Source organism: Hyperoodon ampullatus (assembly GCF_949752795.1).
Source record: "Hyperoodon ampullatus genome assembly, chromosome: 2".
NCBI lineage: Eukaryota > Metazoa > Chordata > Mammalia > Artiodactyla > Ziphiidae > Hyperoodon > Hyperoodon ampullatus.
In genome coordinates this window covers 77,999,518-78,021,625 of record NC_136915.1, presented here as the reverse complement: position 1 = coordinate 78,021,625, position 22,108 = coordinate 77,999,518, and the positions used below count along the sequence as shown (strand labels likewise).

The 22,108-nt window shown below is 43.4% G+C and overlaps 1 protein-coding gene across 2 annotated transcripts; it reads right to left on the bottom strand.

Moving 5' to 3' along the window:
* Positions 1-765: 765 nt before the first annotated feature.
* LMO4 (LIM domain only 4) lies at positions 766-17,811 on the bottom strand (the record flags this gene model as incomplete). Of its 2 annotated transcripts, XM_079696894.1 has the most annotated exons (5): positions 17,041-17,811; positions 14,068-14,306; positions 6,595-6,691; positions 6,042-6,197; positions 766-1,562 (listed from the first exon to the last, which is right to left on the bottom strand). In XM_079696894.1, exons 2-5 carry the CDS (start codon positions 14,301-14,303, stop codon positions 1,554-1,556), a joined length of 498 nt encoding a protein of 165 aa, XP_079553020.1. In that variant the 5' UTR covers positions 14,304-14,306; positions 17,041-17,811. The 2 variants fall into 2 exon arrangements, with proteins under 2 accessions (XP_079553020.1, XP_079553019.1); XM_079696893.1 differs by lacking the exon at positions 766-1,562 and having other exon boundaries at positions 6,030-6,197.
* Between the last annotated feature and the right edge of the window lie 4,297 nt (positions 17,812-22,108).

The window sequence follows — 22,108 nt, the reverse complement described above, 5'->3', positions numbered from 1 at the left end:
TCCAGCAACGGCACTGGGGCCACTGAGTCCCTGGCCTACACGTGTTTTCCGCAGGCAACCTGGGCGCTGGTGGGGAGACACTGCTGCCTAGAATAGGCGACTAAGTACCTCAAGACTACTACCAAATGAAATCCAAATCCTCCGCCAAACACATGGAAAGGCAGAGTCAGTACAGGAGCGTAAGAGCAAAACAAAATAAACAAATCATACAGCAGACCACACGAGTCTAGAAGCTCAGCAGGAAATGGCTGCTTCACCCATCAAAGAAGACTGTAAAAGAGCTCGGGGTCCTAACAACTAATGGAACCTCAAAATCTGTACAGGTATGGTTTAGAACTGCTATTTCCTTCAAAAGCTATAAACTTGGTAAGAGAACAAGATGGTTATGCCACATTCTTTAACATGCTTTCCATCAATACCCAGGGCTTTCCTACTGAGAAAAAAGAATAAACGAAATAGCTGAAGAATCAAACGTATATATATATAAACACAAAAGATTCACTGTGATACAGCAGAAGTGTAATGACATGCTGTTAACAGAATATTCTGAATTTATAGAAAGGACTCCGTTAGAGACATGACTTCGTACTCCTGCCAAAAATGGCACAGTTAAGTAATCTGAAGAATACCTCACTGGCTCAGAGCTAAATAAATATACCCACCGCTTCCCTCGACCCCCGAAGATTTAAAGTGAACTTGGTACGGAACAAAAAAAAATAAAATTTTCCAAAACACAGAAAAGAAAAAGCAGTTTTTAAACCCAAACTCCATCGAATATTTTTCTTTTAAGTTTTTATTATTTAAATACACCATACTAGAGCAAATGTCTCTGAAAATATCACAAATAAAAGATTTTTTTCTTCATTCAGCAAATTAGAAGTAGGGGGGAATTTCTACACAGTAGCTTCTATGAGCCTGACTTTTTTTCCAATTTTTTACTTTTTTTCATTCTTTTTTTTTCTTTGCCATGGGAGTAGCAACATTAGGACGAAAACACTTACATGCATACATACATTGTATTTTACAGAGATACAATAAAAGTGTTTGTGATAGAATATCACAAAAGCCACATCTCTTTCCTTTATCTCATGTTCAGTTTTGATTGAAACACATTTCCTTACAACACTTAAATATACAAAGAGCAAATAGAATGTTGTTAAGGTAAAAACACAGGGTACAAACTCTGGCCAGTGCCCTGCTAATTGTTAATGAGGGTAGAAAGCAGATTTGAATGCTTCTTTTAATTAGCTTCATTAGTCATTTCCCTCCTCCCAAGCTCCCTCCCCCCCAAAGATGTCCTCCGGTGGATCTTTTTTCATTTTCTCTACAGTCTCCCATTAGCCCAGGTTCATGGAGTCCTTAATGTTCATATTCAGTCATTTTAATACACCAATAAATGCAAGAAGGGCAATCAAGACTAAAGAAGGTGCAATGGCATGGAGCTGGCACTGGTGCTAGCTACAAAGGTGACTTGTCTACTGAAGACACATGGGATCCACCTGTGATGAACAAGATCTGAGATGAAGGCACGCATTCTGCATTACTCTGACCTTTTAGCAGACCTGCAAGAAATAAAAACGGGCATCTTAGCTAAAATGCTAAACTTGAGAGATATTAAACTCAAACATGGCTGCTTTTGTCTTCCCTACATTCACTAATCTTCTTCTATTAGATTACTTTCCAACTGTGACTTGTTAGAGGCTTTCTACGCTACTTACTCTGGCAGTGGAGAACTAAAGTATGACATTTTCTGCACTTTTACTAGCGGACAAAATGAGACGATAAATGGACTTTCAGAAAGTTTCTGGTGTAAAGTTCTACAATGAATTGCTAAGCTCTGTTAAAAGCAAGTTTCTTTCTGCAAAGAATGAATTGTAACATCTTGCCTCGAACTAGGATCTTAAAGGCACATCAGAACCAAGTCCCTCCTCCCTAGGAAGTTTTGTGTTAATATTCTCAACTGTGTAAACTTTGGCAAGTTACTTAACTGTCTGTGTCTTGGTTTCCTCATCCTAAAAGTGGGGATAATAAGGGTGTTATAAGGATTACATAATATATAGAGGCCGCATTCAACAGCACCTGGCACTTAATAAAAGCTAAACAAATACTGGCAGTTAACATGATTATTCTAATATCCCCATATGATGTCTATGCACCCATGTCCTTCTCTGCTTATAGGTATGTGTGTATATGCACGTGTGTATACACACACACACACACACACAAATATTGAGAAACTTCTTTTCCTTTAGTATTTCCTACCTACTATGCCACTTAATATTACATAAATATCGTAAATATATGAATCTAACATATGTAATGTGTTAATGACTTGTGCTCAATTAAAGAATGTAGTTCAGTGGAAGTCTAACTTTAATATCTAAGTTAGAAATGATAATCCACAGTTGTCCAATACAAGCTGTTTGCAATTACCAAAATGAAATAATATATATTAGGTTTTTATGGTTTTTAAATGACATTGTGAGCTTCCCAGGAAGTTCTCGTTTCACCCTTTCCCTAACTTACTAAAAGCCTGAAGTCTATTAGGAGCTGCAACCCCCTACTTCCAAGCTAATTAAAGTGGTAGAGGCTTAATCCCCAGAGTGGAGGCTCAGTGTGAGAAAGGTAATTTGTCTGTCCAGAACAAAGATGCGGCAGCAGCCAGCGAGCATATTTAATAAATGAGCAACAAATGTCCTCTACGATGGACACACACACAACGTCAATTATGTAACTATGGGGGGAACTGCGAAGTGGTATGTAAACTAGAACCCTCGCTAAATTTTCTTCTGACCAAAGAGATGTGATCTCTTATTTTACTGAAAAGCACAGATGATTCTAGATGAAACCATCACTCCTGAGTGGAAGAAAGAATTCCAGAGCAGGCAAAAAAAAACCCCAAAACCCACAATTCTTGATTCTATTTACATAACTCTCTCTCTACAAGGCAGTATTCTCCTGAGGGGAGCCAAGTCTCCTTCAGACAATATAGGCTATAACTTTTTGTAGATCCTAGAACAAGAGTGGTCTGAGATTTCAGTCAAAGAAACTGTATGATTTAAGTGCTTAAGATTATTTTTTCTCAGAACATACAAAAGCCAATGGTGCAGAACAACAACTAAACTATACATCCCAGACACTGGGAACAAATTTCAGGAGGATAAAAGTTGAAAGGGGCCAGATGACGGGGGCCTATACTTTCCATACAATTAGCTGCCTTTAAAGAAGGGATGTACAAATAATCAACTCATTACTTTTCAGCCAGAGGATGTTTGGGTATATTTATTATGCATCATGCGCTAAAAATGTAATTGGTTCTGTGAACAGAAGGAAAATGGCCAAAATTAATGTCCAATTTTCCCTACCAAAAATATGGAGAATGAGAGAGAAGAAAATAATAAAATTGAGCTATTTGTCATTTCTCCCCATCTCATCTCCTCCAGAAAAGAAACGCCACAGGGTTTGGGGAAAATCATTTTAAAGCATTCTCCAGGTCCAAAAAGCAGTTTATGATTCCACCAGGAAGTATGTTTTCATTACCTCTTCCCCCTTGCCCTCTCATTAATATCTCTCTGGACCACATTCAGCTTACCCAAAACCTTTATTTACAAAAACTACCTTGTGAATTGACTGTGCTCATGGTGAGCTGAGCACCAAGGGCAAAAATGTAAGACATTTAGGCCAACGGGGATATGTTCTTAATTAACATCACCCCCAAAACACAGCTTCTCACCAGTGTCTGACAAGAACACAGCCTTAAGTTATATTTCCTTATGCCTTTTAAGAGCTATTAATTTTTGAAGGCCACCTGTCTCCTTTTAAAAGGCTTCCAACATTAAAATACACACTGGTAGGCTCTTTTTCATTGCCTCATATATTTTGTGTTCCAAAAGGAACGCCCTACCTCTCCCACTCTGCAAAAGGTATGGATTTACATGAAAGGCACAATACTTGCAATCTCGTAAACACGTAAACCAGATTTTCCTCAAATTCTCCTCCCTAACACCTCCCAATTTACATCATCTTATACTCAGTAAGAGGGTACTGTGAGACGGTGCTCGTACTTATTACATGTCTGTGTACCTAGTCCCTGGCTAACACTGCTATGGCCTGTATTCAGTCTGGCTACATTTTCCATCTTATCTCTACATCCTTCAATTCTCACCATGCACGTTGGTGAGCTGTATCATTTTTTATGCCTTGCTAAGTCAGGGAAAGAAATGGTATAAAACCAGCAACAAACTTAAGATATAATTTGTAGAGAAACTAAGCTTTTACCTTGGAGAGGGTGGATTTTATTCTTGTACTCTTTTTTTTTTGGCTACCAAGTATAACTACAAATGGCTTTGCTTCTACATTGAAATGGGTATCTCAAAATATTCGTTACCCATTCATTGTCCTCAACTCAGCCCTACAGATTCACTTAATTACAACTGTAACCATGAAGATCTGTAAGTATTTATATGTACTGGCACTCCTTAAAGAAGCCTGAACTGGCTCATCAATGGCGACTGATTAATTTGCAATAAAAAATTAGCTTTCCGTTCTTCAAATAGTATTCTATGTAGTTCCTATATTAGTAAATAAGGAAAACTGTACATATTTTGATGCAATTAACCTTTACCTAATAAAGCAATGGAAAATACATTTAAAATCATTCCATAAACTTGAGTAAGGGAAAATGATAAAAATAAGCATTAAAATATGGCAGTATAATTTAAAATTTTTCAAATATTAGTCATTGTCCCTGTACACGGCATTAAGAAAATGCATTACGGAAGACAAAGAAGCCTAATATTTTTTCCTGAGATTTTTGAAGCTTGCTAAATTCCTATTTGCAGATAAATGTTGTTTTTTGTGATCCCTACAACAGACATTAATGAAGTTCCTATTGTAAATCCATAAAGAATTACCAAGTGAAGTGTGCACTTTTTGTTTCAATGCAATAACTCAGTGTTGTGTGATTGCCTGGGTTAATGATGAAAAAGTCAAACATACTATCAGAGCTGATGGAAAAATCTATCACCAATCTGAAATTAAAATTCATCTGTGGTCAATAAGATTTAATATCCATGCAAGTGGTGCTGTAAAGAGTAAATGAATCAATGTCATCAATACATAATCAGTATGAAATATGATGTGAATAAAATTATGCGCACGAGTCATACATTTCACTCTTTTCTGGGCCAGTGTGGAATGAACAGTCTCTTAACTGAAGGTTGACAGTAATTGTTACAAATTAGGCACAGCAGTTATCAAAATGCACTCACTTGCATAGCTATAGGACTTACTAAGGAGATTAAAATAGATCTGAAACTATCCAGTACTGCAGGTGCTGGACAACTGTTGATCACCAATCTTCCCTCTGAAGTGCCCTCTAATACATGATTCGTACATTTGTATAATTTCCTCGTTTCTAACTCTGGTCCAAAACCTTTCCAGTTGTGGATCAAGAATCAAGACATTTAATCTTTAATGATCAGCAAGAGCTAGAACTTTTTAAAAAGTTGTAACTTACTCAAATATTATGGGACTACCAATCAACAAAAATGCTCTCCTTTGGAATTCCAGAATGTTTTGTAAAACTGCTCTTCTAAGATTCAAAGCACCGTAAATTGGGTTAGGAAGGCAGGTGTCCAGATTGCTATTACTAATGCAGAAATCATTCTTTCATGACAAAGACATTTATTCCCTCTTCCTACCAAAAATGTTCTAATTTTCCCCCCACAATAACCTAGTCACATCGTATTTCTGAATTTCAAAATTGTCAAGTGGGATAAACAACTGGTCGTAGGCAAGTTTTACATTCTGCCTGACTCTGCATGTGATAATGTGTTCAACATTGGTAAAGCTACAGCTATAACTAAGTCAGGATTTTTTTCACCACAAAAGATTCACGATTTAACCAATCAATTCCTCTACTTCTGAACCGTGTATGTATGAGTAGTCTACATTTCTTTAAAAGGGCACGCAAAAACACAACCACCTAGGAAAACCCCCTCACTAGATGAAGAGGTTGAACCTTCCAACTAGGTATTCACCTTCTGGTCTGGCAGTAGTGGATTGCTCTGAAGTGAATTCAAATGGCCATTGATGAGAGCTGTAGGTCTATCATGTTCACAAAATAAACTGCCATTGATGTAGTGAAACCGATCTCCTGGGACCAGGCGATTCCGGCAGGTAGAGCATGTAAAACACTGAAAGGAAAAAGCAAATCCACTGAAAACAAGTACAAATTAAGTCTTTCTTGGTCACAAGTTTATAAACTGTTTTTAAGCAGGTATCTGTCAAGTACAGAGAGCCACTTATGGCTTAGTGTTTTCTTTCCTTCAACATGATTCTGGAAAAGAGTAAGCCAAAATGCCAGAAACTGGATCAAGCTAAAGGGGAAAAGCGACAAACAGGTGTGTGCTTCTGTGGCATGGGGGGAGTGGCGTGGGTGGATGTGTAATCATCACTGCCACGTAACAATTTCAGTGGATTCCTTCCATGTTTGCGGCTTGAGAAAACAGGGTTCCTACTAAGGAGACACGCTTTGTCTCCATGTAGGAAAGTTATGGTTCTTTTAAAAAACAAAGGAGGAGCAGATGCTACCTTCAGATGATACACATTGCCTTGGGCCCTCATGACGAGTTCGCTCGCAGGAATAGACTGTCCACAAGCGCTGCAAGCACCGCTATTCCCAAATAACCTGAAACAAAGATGACGGGGACACCAATGAATAATCCCAAACCAAGGAAAAAGAAAGAAATCCCCAGCCTCTGGCCCTCCCTCTGGAATGCATTTGACAGAGACTGAATCCTTCGGCTCCGGACTCAAATTTTACGAGTGATTTACATCACCTGGGAAAAATCCTTCTGGGGGGTCACAGCTAACTTCTGCCTACCGCAGAGGAAGAGGGTGCCCTGGGTTTCATCAAAATATTAACTTACACCTCTAGCAAATACGAAACAATTCTGTTCTACACACATTTTATCAGATTACTGAGTTCATCATAAAAAAAAAGATACAATTCATGCCTGGAGTTTAAATGTATTGTGTCCTTGAAATTATATGAAGAACTCTTTTGTACTTTAATCATATCTTGAGATATGAGTCATCAAAAGGGTTAAGAGGATTTGATTGTATATCTAAGAAGACATCATGCTCAGTGTATTGAAACTCCCGTAAACCTCCATCAGTGCAGACTTTCCATTAGAAACTCTCTGCTATCCAGGTTGATATATAATGTGTATGGGTTAACCTTTTCAATCATGGTGTCAACACTTAAGATTTGCCTCTGCTCATCTCTTTCATCCTAACCTTCTCTCTCTCTTGATAATGAAATGCTTGCTCCAACTTCCCTCTATCTGCTCCTGAGTCCACAATTTAGATTACTTCATCTCTGCTAGCAACAAACTGAATGAAATTTCGATTTGAGCAGAAAGTAATTTACCGGGATCTGGACCCATTTGTCATCATATCTCTCTGGGTGTTTGCTGTATCACTGCAGTTTTCCTATGCAATCAAATGAGACCACAACATCTGCCATGGGGGGAGGAGGGGGAGAAGGAGAAGTCTGCAGAGGAGGGGAAAGCTCAAGGAAGTGCGGTGTACTGAAGAAAAAGATATACATAATTCCTTACATCCTTCCACAGGCGTGACAAAATATTTTAACGAACACCGAACTTTGGCTTTTATGAAATCTGTAGACTCAAGCTGGGAAGCTTTATTTGCTTTTGGGCTTCCCTCTTTAACATCCACAAATATTTATTAAACAGACCAAAATGATTTCACATTGAAAGGTGATATCGGAACGAGTAAGCAGGGTCAGAGAGGCACTTTTCAACAGTGAAAAACAAAGTAATAGGACTTACAAACTAACATATCGGTATCATGATAAATATTAATACTTGCATTTCTTCCTTGTCCAAAGAAAGTCATAAAATGCAGTTGTGTCAAACCATGAGACAGGTTCCTATAGAACACCCCGTAATCTGAATGATTGTGGCATGCCTCTATATAAAAATAATTGCTTTGAGTTTTCAGAATCTGGTCTTGCAGAAGAGGCTTGTCATGTTCAAACTACTAATTTGCTGTCGCCACTTTATTGAAAATAGCCTGTAAGTTGTTATTAAATGTATCGACTGAACGACAGGGAGAGTAGTAAAACTGCCCCTTAAGATGGCTTTTAATAGGAAGCCCAAGAAACAAATTTTGCAGCAGCATCGATTTGAAGAGTTCAATCAAAACTCCATTTCAAAACTAATTAGTCTGAGATCAACGACACATTGACACGTTCTTACAGAATCAGAACAGTTACAGAGAGAAAGCTGAAATAATACACTGTCAGGACCTCTAGCCGCAGGACCACACCGTGTGGGAGCTCAGGGCCCGCTGGCCTGGCATTTCCTAACACTGGACCACTTCAGGAGCGTTGATGAAGGCTCCCGGAGTCTCACCCACAGCATCCTCCAAGTGTGGGTTGTCACTGCTGCCACAAGAGGGTTCTCAGAAGGGTGGGGTGGCCAGAGAATTAGCATTGCCAGGGGGAGTTTCCAGTCCACAGCAGGGCTAGTTCAATCCCCAAAAGGGGTACCAACTCAAACACTTAGGGTAAGAATAAAATTAAAAACCTGCCCATGTAGCCAAAAACATGCTGAGGATAAAAGGGGGGCGGTGTAGATAACGGGGGTAGGGAACAGAATCCTACCTGAGCTAAGGACCAAATATGCTCTTACAGCAACCCAGAAGTATTTTAATGGCTAGGAGTCTATAATTATGGCTGCCACTACCAACAGGTACACAGTGACACTCCATCTCAAAAATACCCTTTCACAGTACCGATCTGATTACCCAACCTAAGTGTTCATTAATTTAACAATCCGTCCTGAGTAAAGTCAGTTGTATGTCTTCAATCTCTAAGTGTATTTTAATAATCAGGGCAGTCGTATGTAATCCAAAAGCTTTTCATACATCTTATATTCTCCAGCACCACTTTCATAACCTTTCAGGGAACAATCAGCCACAAAATCACGGGATTCCTAAAGTGTCAGAAATTACAGTTACAAAGTTTGAAAATGACCAAGATCTACCCAGGACTGATGTGCTATTGAACAACAATATTAATGGTGTTTAATATCTTTCCGTGCCTACAGCTTTAAAGCTGCCTCAGAGCAGAAAACGTACATGTCTATACACATTTTAATCCCTTTTACCAGAGAGGAAGGCTACCATTAGAATTCCACCCTTTTTCTGAAAAGTTGTGTGTATGTATGTGTATGTGTATATGTGTGTGTGTGTGTGTGTGTGTGTGTGTTTTAACAACGTTTCTGTGCGCTGGAGAGTTAATTATCTAACCAGGGGGACTGTCCAGGACAGTGTTTGATTTAAAAGGCTTGAGGCTTTAGGTGCTCAATTAAGTAGCTATCGGTCTCAGACTGGACTATAATGGGCTCTTTTCTCTTTAACTCAAGCAACGGGGAGATATACCCCAGGTCAGGCTAATTAAAGCCAGGGGAGTCTTTAATTGTGATGACAGAATCGGTTTCAGTTTCCTTTCTTTGGGTCCTCAGTCCAAGAAGGTCGTTAATATTTCAGCATTTGGGCGATGCAATCAATCACAAACATCAAGAGGTTACTTACATGGGGAAAAGGGAAAAGGGAAGAAATCCCACCAAACCTCTACACTTTAAAGGTTCTCTGCTCCTATGAAAAGTACCATGTAGTGCTAGGACTGTTTGCCAGCTCCAACTCTCCTTGCTGACAGAAAGAGACGGAGAGCAAGTTGTATTTTTAGTTCAGTAATAATACTCAGCGTCTTTCCCTAACTTCAACGACCAATAGGTGAGCCTCCTTGCAACTGGTTACTTCAAGCAAAATACACACGATACGGAGCATTACCTGGCTGTTTTCTAAACCGCTTTCAGGCAAGGAGAGGTAGGTTTCTAAGAGTGTGGCTGAAACGTATACATTTTTACCTACAAGTAAATATCAGAGACCTATCTGAGGAGAAAAATGCACATCCACAGCTACCGATCCAGAAGCAATTGGTTTTCCAGCAGGTTCCTATATTTAATCTAAATTCTGCACCAGCTATATTAAATGTAACAAAGAAAATGCAACCCAGAAATTATGCCTGGAGCCAAGTCCATTAAAGGTACTTCGGAATAACTAGAGACCAAGCACCTTAAAAGCACCAGAAGCTACTGATACTTAAGAGGGGGGCTGTGAATAATCGCAACTGCTGCGTTAGAGAGGGGAGGGAGAAAAAAAAATCAGCCAAATTACGCTTGGTTAATTCAGAGTAACAGATCTGCCCCCAAGTGAATTGGAGGCCTTGAATTAATTCTGTTATGACAAATCAAGATAAACGTTCCCCCTAAATTGCATGCGATTTAATTAATTTTTGAGATCCTGGGTTTTTTTTTTTTTTTCCTAGCTAATAGTTCACATGCTCCTGTGCTGTCATTGTGCTTGAGTGGGCAGACTTCAAAGTGATATTAAATAACCAACTATTAGATTTACCTAGCACGTCCTATTGGAAAAGTGCCATTTAATTACCTAGCCTGTTCAATTAAAGGGACAGCATTCTCTGAATATAGCAGCTTGCTGTTGATTACCAGGGAAATGAACTCGCTGTCTGGCGGCGCCTCCATTCCTAACGCTACCCCCTCCCCAAACGCACCCTCCACCACCAACCACCACCAATCTCCCCGCCCCGGGCCCCCACCCCCCGCTGCGCGGCGCTCACTGCGGCTGCGGGCGCCACGTGAACCTCCCGAGCGGAGCCCGGGGAGAGAAAGCGCTACCCGCTCGTCCGGCTCCCGCCCTGCGCTCGCCCCCTCGCGGGCCCGAGGCTGCCGGCCGGCTGGGCGCCTGAACTGCGGCCTCAGGCGCCGTCAGCCCCCAGCCCGGCCCCCGCCCGGCCGAGCGAGCGAGCAAGAGAGCGAGACCCGGCACGCCGAGAACCACCACCCGAGCTTCCGGCGCGTAGCATTGCCTCCCCGGACCTGGAGCCCCACCCGTCGATCTCCGAACTTCCTCCTCTCGCTGCACTTTCCGCGCCAGTCTTCGGGCCCGAGGTGGGGGTGGAGGAAGGAGGACTCGAAGAAAGAGAATCGGAGTTTCTGAAGCTACTTGGTGGCACTGGGATTGAGCTGCGGGGTCGGGAACCGGGGGGGAAGGGGGAGGACGCGCTTCCAAGGTTCAACGACTTTTGTAATTTTGCAAGGTGGCGGGGCCAGGCCGGCGTTGGCCCCTTTAAGACCCACCCTCGCCTTCCTTTCCCCTCCCCCCCTTGTCTATCCCTCCCTCTCTTAGAGGCCAATTTTGTTAATTAAATGTTTTGTTTGCGACGCAGCTCTCATTCATTGCGGACACGTCATTCGGAGCAGATCTAAGCCAGAGACCAGATCTCATTAGATAAGGCCCATCAAAACTAAGAAAATGGAGGAGCCACTAATTAAAGCTTTTAATTGTGCGGATTCGCTGCAGCAAGGCAGCCGCTTTATCTGAAATCTTGGGAGGGAGGAGAGGCAGAAGCCCAGCTCTGCCCAATCGACACTTGGTCGCGCAGGGGGAAGGGGCTGGGGAAAAGCAGTACCACCCACCCCTCCCCCCCGCAACCCCCTCCTCCCCGGGCCCCTCCCAGCTCTCCCAAAGCTTTTTGGCCAGATCTTGCTTGTTTTCAAAAAGCCACAACCTCAAAGTCAGACAGTTTAAAAGCCCCTTAATAAATCGCTCTGTGGTCCCAGCTGGGGCCGAAGAGCCAAAGGGTCCCCTTCACCTGGCGGCCGGCGAGCGGATTAGTCCCGCTCCTCAGCGGCCGTCCCTGCAGAATGGAAAGCTCCACCAACAAGTGGACTGAGGGGAGACTGGGGAGGGAGTGGCTGAGAGGAAAAGGAACGCGCAGCCTCCCCACCTTCCCACCCTTTCGGCATCTTGGTGGGCAGAAGGAAGGAACACTGAAGGGAGACTTAGGAGATCTCTTAAACTTGGTGGCTGAGAGGGGGGTGTCTGCTGGTGAGCCCTGAGCAGTGTGAGGAAAAGATCAATTGGGTACTGAGCTAGAACTCCGCTCTCCCGAACAAATCTAAGGTCCTCGGGGTAGCCTCCAGTTCAACAGCAAGCGTGGTTCCAGTTTTCAAAGTCAGGAAAAAAGGAAGGGAGAATATGGACCCAATTAATTAAGTCTTGGGGCTGGGCACACACCCTCCATTGCTCCATTAGAGAAAAACACCAAATGGGCATTTATATTTGTTCCCAAGAATAGGGAAAGGAATGGAAGTGATTCCCAGGAAGCCACTTGCCTAAACTGGTCCTGAGGGAATGGAAGTGGACCCATCTTCTTTTTAATTAGTGGTAATCAGAAGCGAAGGTTTTCTGAAGGCACTTGGAAAAGAGATGAATCGGTACCATTCACTGCTTCTGAACAGCACTGTCAATTTTTCCCCTTTAAACCACCCTCCTTCTTACCAGTTTTGCTCTCTAATTACAGTACTGTCAAAGCTCATGGCATTGCTTGGAAGGAGGACCAGAAAGCATTATACCCATGCTGCTGATGATTTTCCAACGTTTACTTCTAAAAGAACACTTCGTGAAATTAATGCTGCCATCTTAATTTAAAAATAAAAGCCCTCTCCCTTCCTGTATTTCTTTGACTTGGCTGATTGAGGAGGCCAGCAAAGAGGACATAGGTTGCATTACTGGAATAACCAAATATCATCTTATTCCATCATTTACACTAATGATATCGCTGGGGTAAACATACCCATACTCAGCTCCAAACTGCACTGGGATCTTCTGCAGTTTTAGATGCAGAGTGAGGGAATCACAATGGAGCTAAACTTTGAACAAAATACCTCATCTATTGATTCACCCGCATTGGAGAAAGGGCAAAAATTTTCTAATCTCTATAAAGAAAACGGTTTAGGGCAGAAATTTTAATAGAACGCATTTCTTAAAAGTGAGCGGTTGTCTAGTATCAACCGTGTGCGTGTGGGTTTTTTTTTTTTTAATTACTGGATGTTGAAACAGAACACCTCCTAGAAGCATTCATGTGCATCAGTCTATCAAACCATTTACTCAAATTAAATGTGTAATCCTTCAAATGCCTCCTTTCAAATTAATGAGTTTAAGTAGCTTGAGTTCACCTGAAAAGATCCTATAGGCACCTGACCTCCTGAATTCTTTCCATTAATTGCACTGAAACTTGTTGGAAAAAGGCTGCTTACATGGGCATATGAATGTTCCTATACATTGCTTTAAAATGCAAGATTAGTATAATTCTATAGCCTCTTTTCCTAAATCTCTTTTGAGGATCAAGGGTAGTGATACAAATGACAACAACAAAAAACCCAAAATCTGAACATTCCTCAATTGAACTGCAAATTCTACATCACAAACCACACACTAACACTTGAGTATTGCGTGCCTTCAAGTAACAATATATAAAGAGAAACATTACCATTAAGGTTTTTTTTTTTTTTCTTGTTCGGGTTTCTTTGCTATAAGAAGAATGACAAGTCTTTAAACCGATGGTCAATCAGCATTTTTCACAAGGAGCACAAAGAATGAGTCAGTTTTCCACTCAAAAAAGTTTAAAGGTGCTTACGTAAATATCATAATCAGCCATCACCATCGGCATATCATTTCTCACTACCCACACTTAAATTTTTAAATCAGTCTTTTGTCTCCCGAGTTCCTATGTTGGTCCCTACCTTGCTTTAAGAAAGCAGCTTAACTCCCACTTGAAATGTTTATTTTTAGTGGAGGGTCCAACTGCGGCTGACCACTTGAAATCCTGGTCCCGAGGATCCTGGTCCCAACCTTTGCACACCTAGCAGCCCAGTCCCCCCAGATGCGCAGTTTTTACTTCGTGTGGCCTTTGCCATTAATTTGCCACTAAATATTGAAAGATTAACACATGCTTCTTTAACCCCTTAAATTTCGGCCAACCAGGTTTTTGAGGTGAAGGCTACACTGTATTCTCAGAGATGCCCTGCTCCTTTCTTTAAAACCCTTGGTAACCTTTGGCCTTGCCATTGCTCTGCCCGCCCATGTCGCGGAAAGGCAGCCAAGTCTTACCTAATGTAGTCATTTCTGCAAAGGATCATGCCGCTCTTGGTGTAACAGGACGTGCCGATGTCGCCCAGCTGCGCCTGGCAGCAGGAACACTTGAGGCACCGGCTGTGCCAGTAGCTGTCCATGGCATAGAGCAGAAAGCGGTCCGCAATCTTGCCTCCGCAGCCTGCACACCGCTTCCAGGAGAGGGAGCCGGCCGTCACCGGGGGCGGCTGTGAGCTGCTGCCCGGATTCACCATGGTCTGCAGAAGGCGGGAAGGGGACAGGGAGAGAGAGACAAAACAGAGGCGATGCGAAAGTTAGTACTCGCCGCGCGAGAGAGCGAATCCGTCCCCCGCCAGCCCCCAAAGTTGCTGGAAGGAAGCAGCAGGGCAAGGGCGGGAAGGAGGATGACGGGGAGAGGGAAGGAGGGAGGCTTGCCGGCAGCAGCCGCCTGTTTACTTTTCTCAAGCTTTGTTCTGGGGCCACGAGCTCCTCTCAACTTTCCAGCGCCCGCCGCCGCTGACAATTTCAGCTCGGGTACTGTCAAAACTCAAGAGAGCGAGGCTCCGCGGCGCGCTCCTCCCCTCTCGGCGCCTCCTCCCGGCCCCCGCCTCCGCCCACTGCCCCCTCCTCCGCCGCCCGCCTCCAGCAAATGAGGGTCAAACCCACCCACCGCCTCGCCCGGCCCCTCCCGGGGCCCCGCCGAGCCCCGAGCGCAAACCGAGGGGAGAGAGAGGCGGCCCCCGCCGGAGCCACGTTCCCTCCCGAGCTCTGCCCGGGGAAGTGCAGCTGCAGTTCACAAGTTGGAAATAGTTCGGCTTTCTGAAAGGGAAGGAGGGAAGAACCGGCGGAGGGGAGATGCAGAGAGTGGTGGTGGGAGGGGAGGCGAGGGGACTTCGGGGCGGGGGGGGGGTGCGGTGTGTAAAGTTGAGAAACTGGTTTTTCTTATTTTAAACAGCACCTTTCACATGCCATTGTGGTGACCGCCATCTCCCATTATTGTTCCAAATCTCATTTCATTTTGAAGATCAATGAGTGTTTTCTCTGCGTTTGCAGGACACAGGCAAGAATAATAGATCATTGAACTTTAGGATGCCTGTTAACTTCCTATACAAACACTCTCCACTTTGGTCTCACTAATCTGCCCTTGATCAGCAATTTAAATGGTAGAGCTTTGTTCCTCCAAAAGGGTGGGGGGTACGTTACTGATAATATGTGAGAAGGCACTGTTAAAGGATGCACAAGTTATATCTGAGCCAGACCTACTGTCACCAAAAACTGCTTTTAAAAATTCCCCACTCTTTCTAATGAATGTCACGAGAGAAACAACTGGGGTCTAATATAGGAATCAATTTATAAAGCTTAGCCTAAACCGATTAATTTGTTGCCTCCAATCCTGAGTCCAATAAAGTCCTAGTGTTCCTCCAGTCACTTATTCTATAAAAAGATCAAGTTATTTACTGCCAATTAAGCAGCCTGTTTTGTCTTTGTCCTCTGTAAGCCGAGAGTGTGGGCTCCCCCCGAGGCTCCCGGCTATCTGCTCAAGACATTCAGCTGATACCTCAGAAGGGAGAGGACGAACTTTGCCTGTCCCCGGCCCAACTTGGCTGCTGCAAAAAAACGAGGGGAAGGGAACGAAACAAGGACTTGTGTTCCTTAAATAGGCCGGTTTTAAACACATTTCCTCCGAAAGAGTCCCGGAACGTGTGTCCAGTGACCGCACAATAAACCAGAATAAGAACTGCACCAATTAAGCTGTAACAAAACCCTGAGACTTTGGAAACAGGACCACTCTAAAACCCATTAGCATTGCATTTAACCGAATGCATCATACCTTTATGTAAATTGATTTATCTGATGCATTTACTCGAGGAATTGCTTTTTGTTACAATTTCAGCCCTAACCCAAATGAATCTGCATTTCCTGCCCTATGTCTTTAAACTGCCCACCCCCGCCCAACGTTTTAATCGCTCAGAATTCTTTTTAAAAGAGGAGGAGGGAGGAGATTCCAAGCTCTTCCCCGCCCCCATCTTTGGTGAGAGGTAAATATATATGTATATTTTTTTTGAAAAGGAAACATTACACTGAGAAAAGCATCCAGTAACCCCATTAGCTAAAGCTCTTAAGGACAAGCAATACCTTAATGCTGATTAAATCTAAAAGAGATGAATCAAGACGACTGACCAGAAACTGACTCCCCTGATAACTAAGGACGGGCCCTCATCAAGTTTCATTTAGAGTTGGAAAAAAAAAGAAAGCTTTTAAGTTAAATAGGCTTATACTCTAGTAATTACATAGCCAAGCAATTTAGGTCCTGAGGTAGTCTGTGAAATAGAAAGCAGAACTGGCAGCTAGAGGCAAAATCTGCCCCCCTTTAACAACGTCTCTGGTGTTTTTTAATGGAGACCAAGGGAGGGACAAACGTAGCGCTGGCAATTTGTAGTACAAAAATGGATGCTTAATTCATGTCTTGATTTTAATTAGGTGATTCACCGGATTTCTCCTGGATTGGAACAAAAGACTTATAAGCCAAGAGGAATTTTTTTTTAAAGAACCAGCAATACCGAATCCTGCTCACTTAGATCTTTTCTGCCACTGTTTCAAAAATAGTGGTGGGGTGCGGGGGGTAGGGTCTTGACTATTTTCCCCACACTACTTCTCAGACTTCAACCCTTAAAGCACCTCCTGCCTCTCCCTTCGGAACTGAAAATACCCCCACACGCCTCCAAGGTCCCCACCAGCCCCGTCTCCAAGAAGAACCCTTTTGTAAGCAGGAACCGCTACAAAGCTGGTGGCCCGGGGCTGCCCTCCTTGCTAGCTCGCAGGCCGGCCTCGGTAGTTTCAGACTCGCGCATTATCTAAGCCGACGTATTGTTTACTTGCAATTTGGGACGGTCAAGGGAAGGAAGCCAAAGAAAACAGCCCCAGCCCAAATCGCCCCCCTCCTCCTTCTCTCCCCCCTCCCTACCCGCGGCTCCCCAGCCGTCCCCTTACCTGCTTTTCCCCTATATTGCAATATTGCGAGAGGCGGCGGCGGCGAAATTCGAGCGAAGCCGCTCGGCTTCCAAGGAAGGGGCGCCTTGGCTGGCGGAGCTGGAGGGAGGGGGGGATGTTCTCGCAGAAGCAGGAAAGGGGAGGAGGGGGCTAAGGGCTGCTTTTCTTTCTTTCTTTTTTTTTTTTTTAACGCGCTGCTCTGAGGCTGGGTTGGGGGGCCCCGCGTAAGTGGCAGGCGCCGGGAAGCAGAAGCGTCAGTCTCGGTCCTCGTCGTTCTTCTCCGCCTCCGGCTCCGCGCGAGCAGCTGCAGGAGCCCTCGGCCCGCGCGGCGCGGCGCAGCGGCAGCAACTGCTGCAATCGCTGCTGCAAGTTTGGCAATGTGGCTTCACTTTGTATATTCCCCCGCCCGGAGGCCCCCGCCCCGCCCGCGCTCCTCCCGCTCCCCCTCCTCCTCCTCCGCCTGCCTCCCTCCCGTGCGCCCGCCCGCCCGCTCGCTCGCTCGGGGCTGCTGGCGGCGACGGCCGCTCGGCCGAGCTTCCTGCACCTCCAGCCGGGGAGCGGCCGCAGACACAACAGCCCCGGGAGCAGCGGCGGCCGGCGCGGAGGCCGGGGGGCGGGCGCGCCCGGGAGGCGGGGAGCTGCGGCCGGCGGGGCCCCGCGCGCCTGACCCTCGCCCCTGCCGGGGCTGCTGCTGCCCGGCTTGGAGGCGGTGGTGGCGGCGGCGCTGGCCTCTAACCGGCTCACTCGCTCCCTCCGCGGCTCTTACACATGTGTTACTGACAGAGCAAAATCCCAACTACTCCCAGGCTCTGCCGCCGACGTCAGCGACCCTCAGCCACTGGGCGGCCGGATTGTTCAGGCGGAATAATAAAACCTGCCAATCCGGGCAAGGACAAAGGGATGACTGAAACGAGACTCCGGGGGCGGGGGAGGGAGCGAGGCGGCTGAGCCGCCCGAGGCTGAAGCGGGGAAGGGCCCGAATCAGGTGGGGAGAAGTCCCTTGGGCGCCGCCGACCCCGCCGGCGCGGCCCCCCGTGGCCCGAGATGGCAAGCCGAGGCGCGGGGGCCACACCTGCCCTCCCTGCTCATGTGGCCCCCTCGGGACCCGCGCCCGCTCGCCCCTCGGGGATAGCCCGTCCTCGCGCCGAGAGGAGCCCCTTAGGAAACTTACTTCACATCTGTCTCAGAAATGGGCCTCTTCCTGTTGAGGTAGAAAAGCTTGGTCGAAATCTCAGGGCGGTGGACTTCACACACACGCAGAAGAGATGGTTTTTGAGGAGTTCTTTTGTTTTTGTTTTTTAAATTCACGATGTTAGAGATTTATGAACCTTAGTGGAAGTTTCATTAACAAGGTAGAAGCTTCTCCCCATCAACGCGAGTGTAAACTTAAGTGCCCAATAGGCACTTCATAGGTATTTGTCAATTGCTGGTGGTAGAAAGATCACAGTCCTTACGTTCAAAGTTGAGGAAAACTTCAGGGGAAAAGCCTGGCCCCCTGTATCCACCCCACTGTAGAGGATGAGAGGCCAAATTTCTCGTAGCCCCCAGAGCGATGGAAGTTATTGCAAGATTCGAAATCTCACAGCCTCTGGAGAGTAAAAAAGGTTACTTCTAGTATAAATCAAGTTTTGAGGAATGCTATTAGGGTGGTAGTCTGAGTGTCTCTTTCCAGGGCCGCAGCTCAGCCTAGATGCTTCAACTTTATCTGCTCTACCAAATAGGTTTAATAAATCTCCTATCTGAGGCTAATATTAGGTCTGATTATTATTAGTAAGTTCCAGAGAGATTTTTCTGGTGGAAATTATCATGAAAGTGCAAAGCCCTTCTGCTGAGTATCATTAAGTAAAACCAGCCTTGTGGGACAAGTTTTCATACTGTATTACGCACAATACTGCTACATGGAGGAAAGGAACCTGCAGAAGAATCTGGCTAGACAATGCAGATGTTAAACATCTATGGTTTTAGTGTCTGTTTGGGGGATTTCTGTCTTTCAAACCATCAACATTAAGGCTGCAAAAGAAACTACAGTCATTGCCTACAATATCAAGCAGAAGACATTTTTAAATACCAGTTAGAATACTCCTTTCTTTATATTTCTAGCACCTCGAAATTAAATGGCTTACTTTTATTGATTGGAACTTAAAATTGCATTTTTATGATCAAGTCACTTTGTGCACATATGAAAAACTTTTTAAAAAATCATTAAAACTATAATAATAATTAAAATATTCTGTACAGAAAACAGCTGCAGATGGGTGTGATTAAAGAAAGCCAACTTAAAAACATGAAATGTTCCTTGAAGTTTGGTAAAGAAACCTCAGTTAAACCAAAAGGGGAAAGGAACCCCGTAAACAAATAATACACATAATAATACAAATAATTCCCTTGGTCAGCTTCAGTTGTTAATAATTTATAATAATCAAAACGAGATGGCACAAGATCTTAGTGAGCTGCAATTAAGTTATGATTTGTCATGTACAAGTAAATTTCCTGCTCTGGCCCTTCATTTTCTAATCCACAAATGAAGGAATTAAGCCAAATCGTCTTTATTTTTCCTTTCTTTAAAAAATGATTTTCTTATAGAACACATAATACATAGGTCTGGAATGAATTGTGGTACTTTAGTTATTTCCCAAAGTATGTACTCCGAAATTAAATCTTTATTTTAAAATGAAATGTTAGAAAATAAATCAGACATCGGATATAACTGAGTAATTATCCAAAGGATTGTAGTTTTTGTGGAAGGAAAAGAAGAGAGAAGGATGGATAAAACTTTCAGTATAGATCTACAGGCTTGAAGGGGCCTAGGAGGTAGTTTCAGTGTTTTGGCTCTGATTGTGTGCGGAGTGAGGACTTTACACATGTCCCTGTAGATTGGAGTGGGTGGGAGTATGTTACTGGAGACCTTTATTTGCTGATGCTGTGGTTATAGAAACACAAAAGCAGTAATGGCTAACAGTCTCTCTTCAGAGGGGTAGGAAATAAATTCATTCAATGTAATCAAAATTCAGGTGTACTTTAACCACAGCGCCACCTCTGGGTAGTCTTTATTTCTGCATCCCTTTCATTTAGCAGTCCTTTCTCATCTGGGTAGCGAGATGTTTGTGGTCTGAAAGGGCCAGCTTGAATGAGGTAGCAATGTTAATCTTTTATTTCCACTGATGCTAAACTCGCAAAAACTGTGTAAATACAATTTCATTATGGGTAAGGCAGTTCTGTATTCAGGTGTTCTTTAAACGGATATAAAAGTGCTCAAAGTAATCCTGGTATATAGTAAAATTAACTAAATTCAAAATAATAGTGTTATAGTGTGCCCAGCAGTTCAAGAAACCTCAGCTGATGTCATACACTCATCATTTAACTACTCACCTACAATGAGAAATAAGAATACAGTGCTTTGGAAAAGAAACTCAAATCGTTTCTGTCTTGAATCCTAATTAAATGTAGGAACTATATTGATCTTAGATCAAGCCCTCATTCTCCCCACTCACCCCAAAATGATTTGTCCATACCTTCCCTTCTCCTCCTTTAAGTCCTCAAATCACAATCATTTTTTCCGTTCTCCAAGTGACAGTTCTCTGAGACTCTCCCGTGGACAGCCAGAGGTTCCACACAGACCCGTGTCACCTTCTGTGCCCTGAGAAAGGCCAGATTATTTGATGCTGATATGGCAGCTTCCACGGCAAAGTGCCCCAGCTCTTTCTCAAGAAAAATATACTTTAACCTTTTAAAGTCAATGCAAAACTGTTTTTGAAGGCAGTCTTTTTAGAAAGGCATTTTTTAAAAAATCTGCCTACCATTATTGCTGCCATCATAGAGATCCCTTGAAATCAAAAGATTCAGCCAAAGTGAATCTGAAAACCTTGAATCTGGGGCAACAATTCCAAAATATAAAAGGTGTGGAGAGAAGAAGAAGCAAGGATAGTTACCAACAGATGTCATGAGGAAAGAGGAGGAGGAATGGCACTTAGGCCCCTGCCAGTTTTTGTGGTGGTAGTGTTGGCTGGGGGGTGGAGAGGTACTGCACAGTGGTAGGATTGGAGAGACTGCTGCAGCATTTCAGAATAGGGATTCATCTACAATATGACACAAATGAAATTATCTATGAAACAGAAACAGACTCACAGACATAGAGAACAGAACTGTGGTTGCCAAGGAGAAGCAGGGTCAGGGAGGGATGGATTGGGAGTTTGGGATTAGCAGATGCAAACTATTGTATATCGAATGGACAAACAACAGGTCCTATTGTCTATCACAGGGACCTATATTCAATATCCTGTGATAAACTATAATGGAAAAGAATATGTGTGTGTGTGTGTGTGTATAACTGAATCACTTTGCTGTACAGCAGAAATTAACACAACATTGCAAATCAACTGTACTTAAATAAAATAATTGTTTTTAAAAAAGATTAGGGATTCATAATGAACTCAACTTATCTAAAAGATTATACTTCAGATAACTATATCTTGGCTTTAAATATTGATAATACTTTAAATTCACTGACTGCCTTTTGTTGGTATTTCTCAAAATCCCTTATAAATATCTCACTAAAAGTTTCATGTGATAAAGGGGTAGGTTGTTGCTTTTTTAGAACATCTTTTTCTTTCTTTTTTTTTTTTAAAGCAATCCAAATGTCTACATTTGGTAAATGTCCCACCAAATTATGTTGATCAGTATTTAGGAAGTTCTATCCTAACCTCTCCTTTATAGGGTAATGTAAAAGCACAGTGAAAAAGTCAATTTCGTTGAAATAAAACAATTAGAAGATCACTGAAGAAAAGGAAACAGCATTGATACCATGTGATCAGAAATATAATTTACAATGTAGATTTTGCTTTTAATTATTCTACTTGATAAGGGCATTTGAAACTCCTGGAAATGATGGGAAAGGTGGAAAAGATGATGAGAAAGAAGAACATACATCTGCGACACATTATTTTGTCTGACATAGCAAGGCCACTTTTATTATAGTGGCAAGAAATGACTTGTTTTCTTCATACATGTTTATCAGGGTAGGAACAGGACCTTAAATATCCCCCCAATCTGCCTCAGAACTATCAGCAAA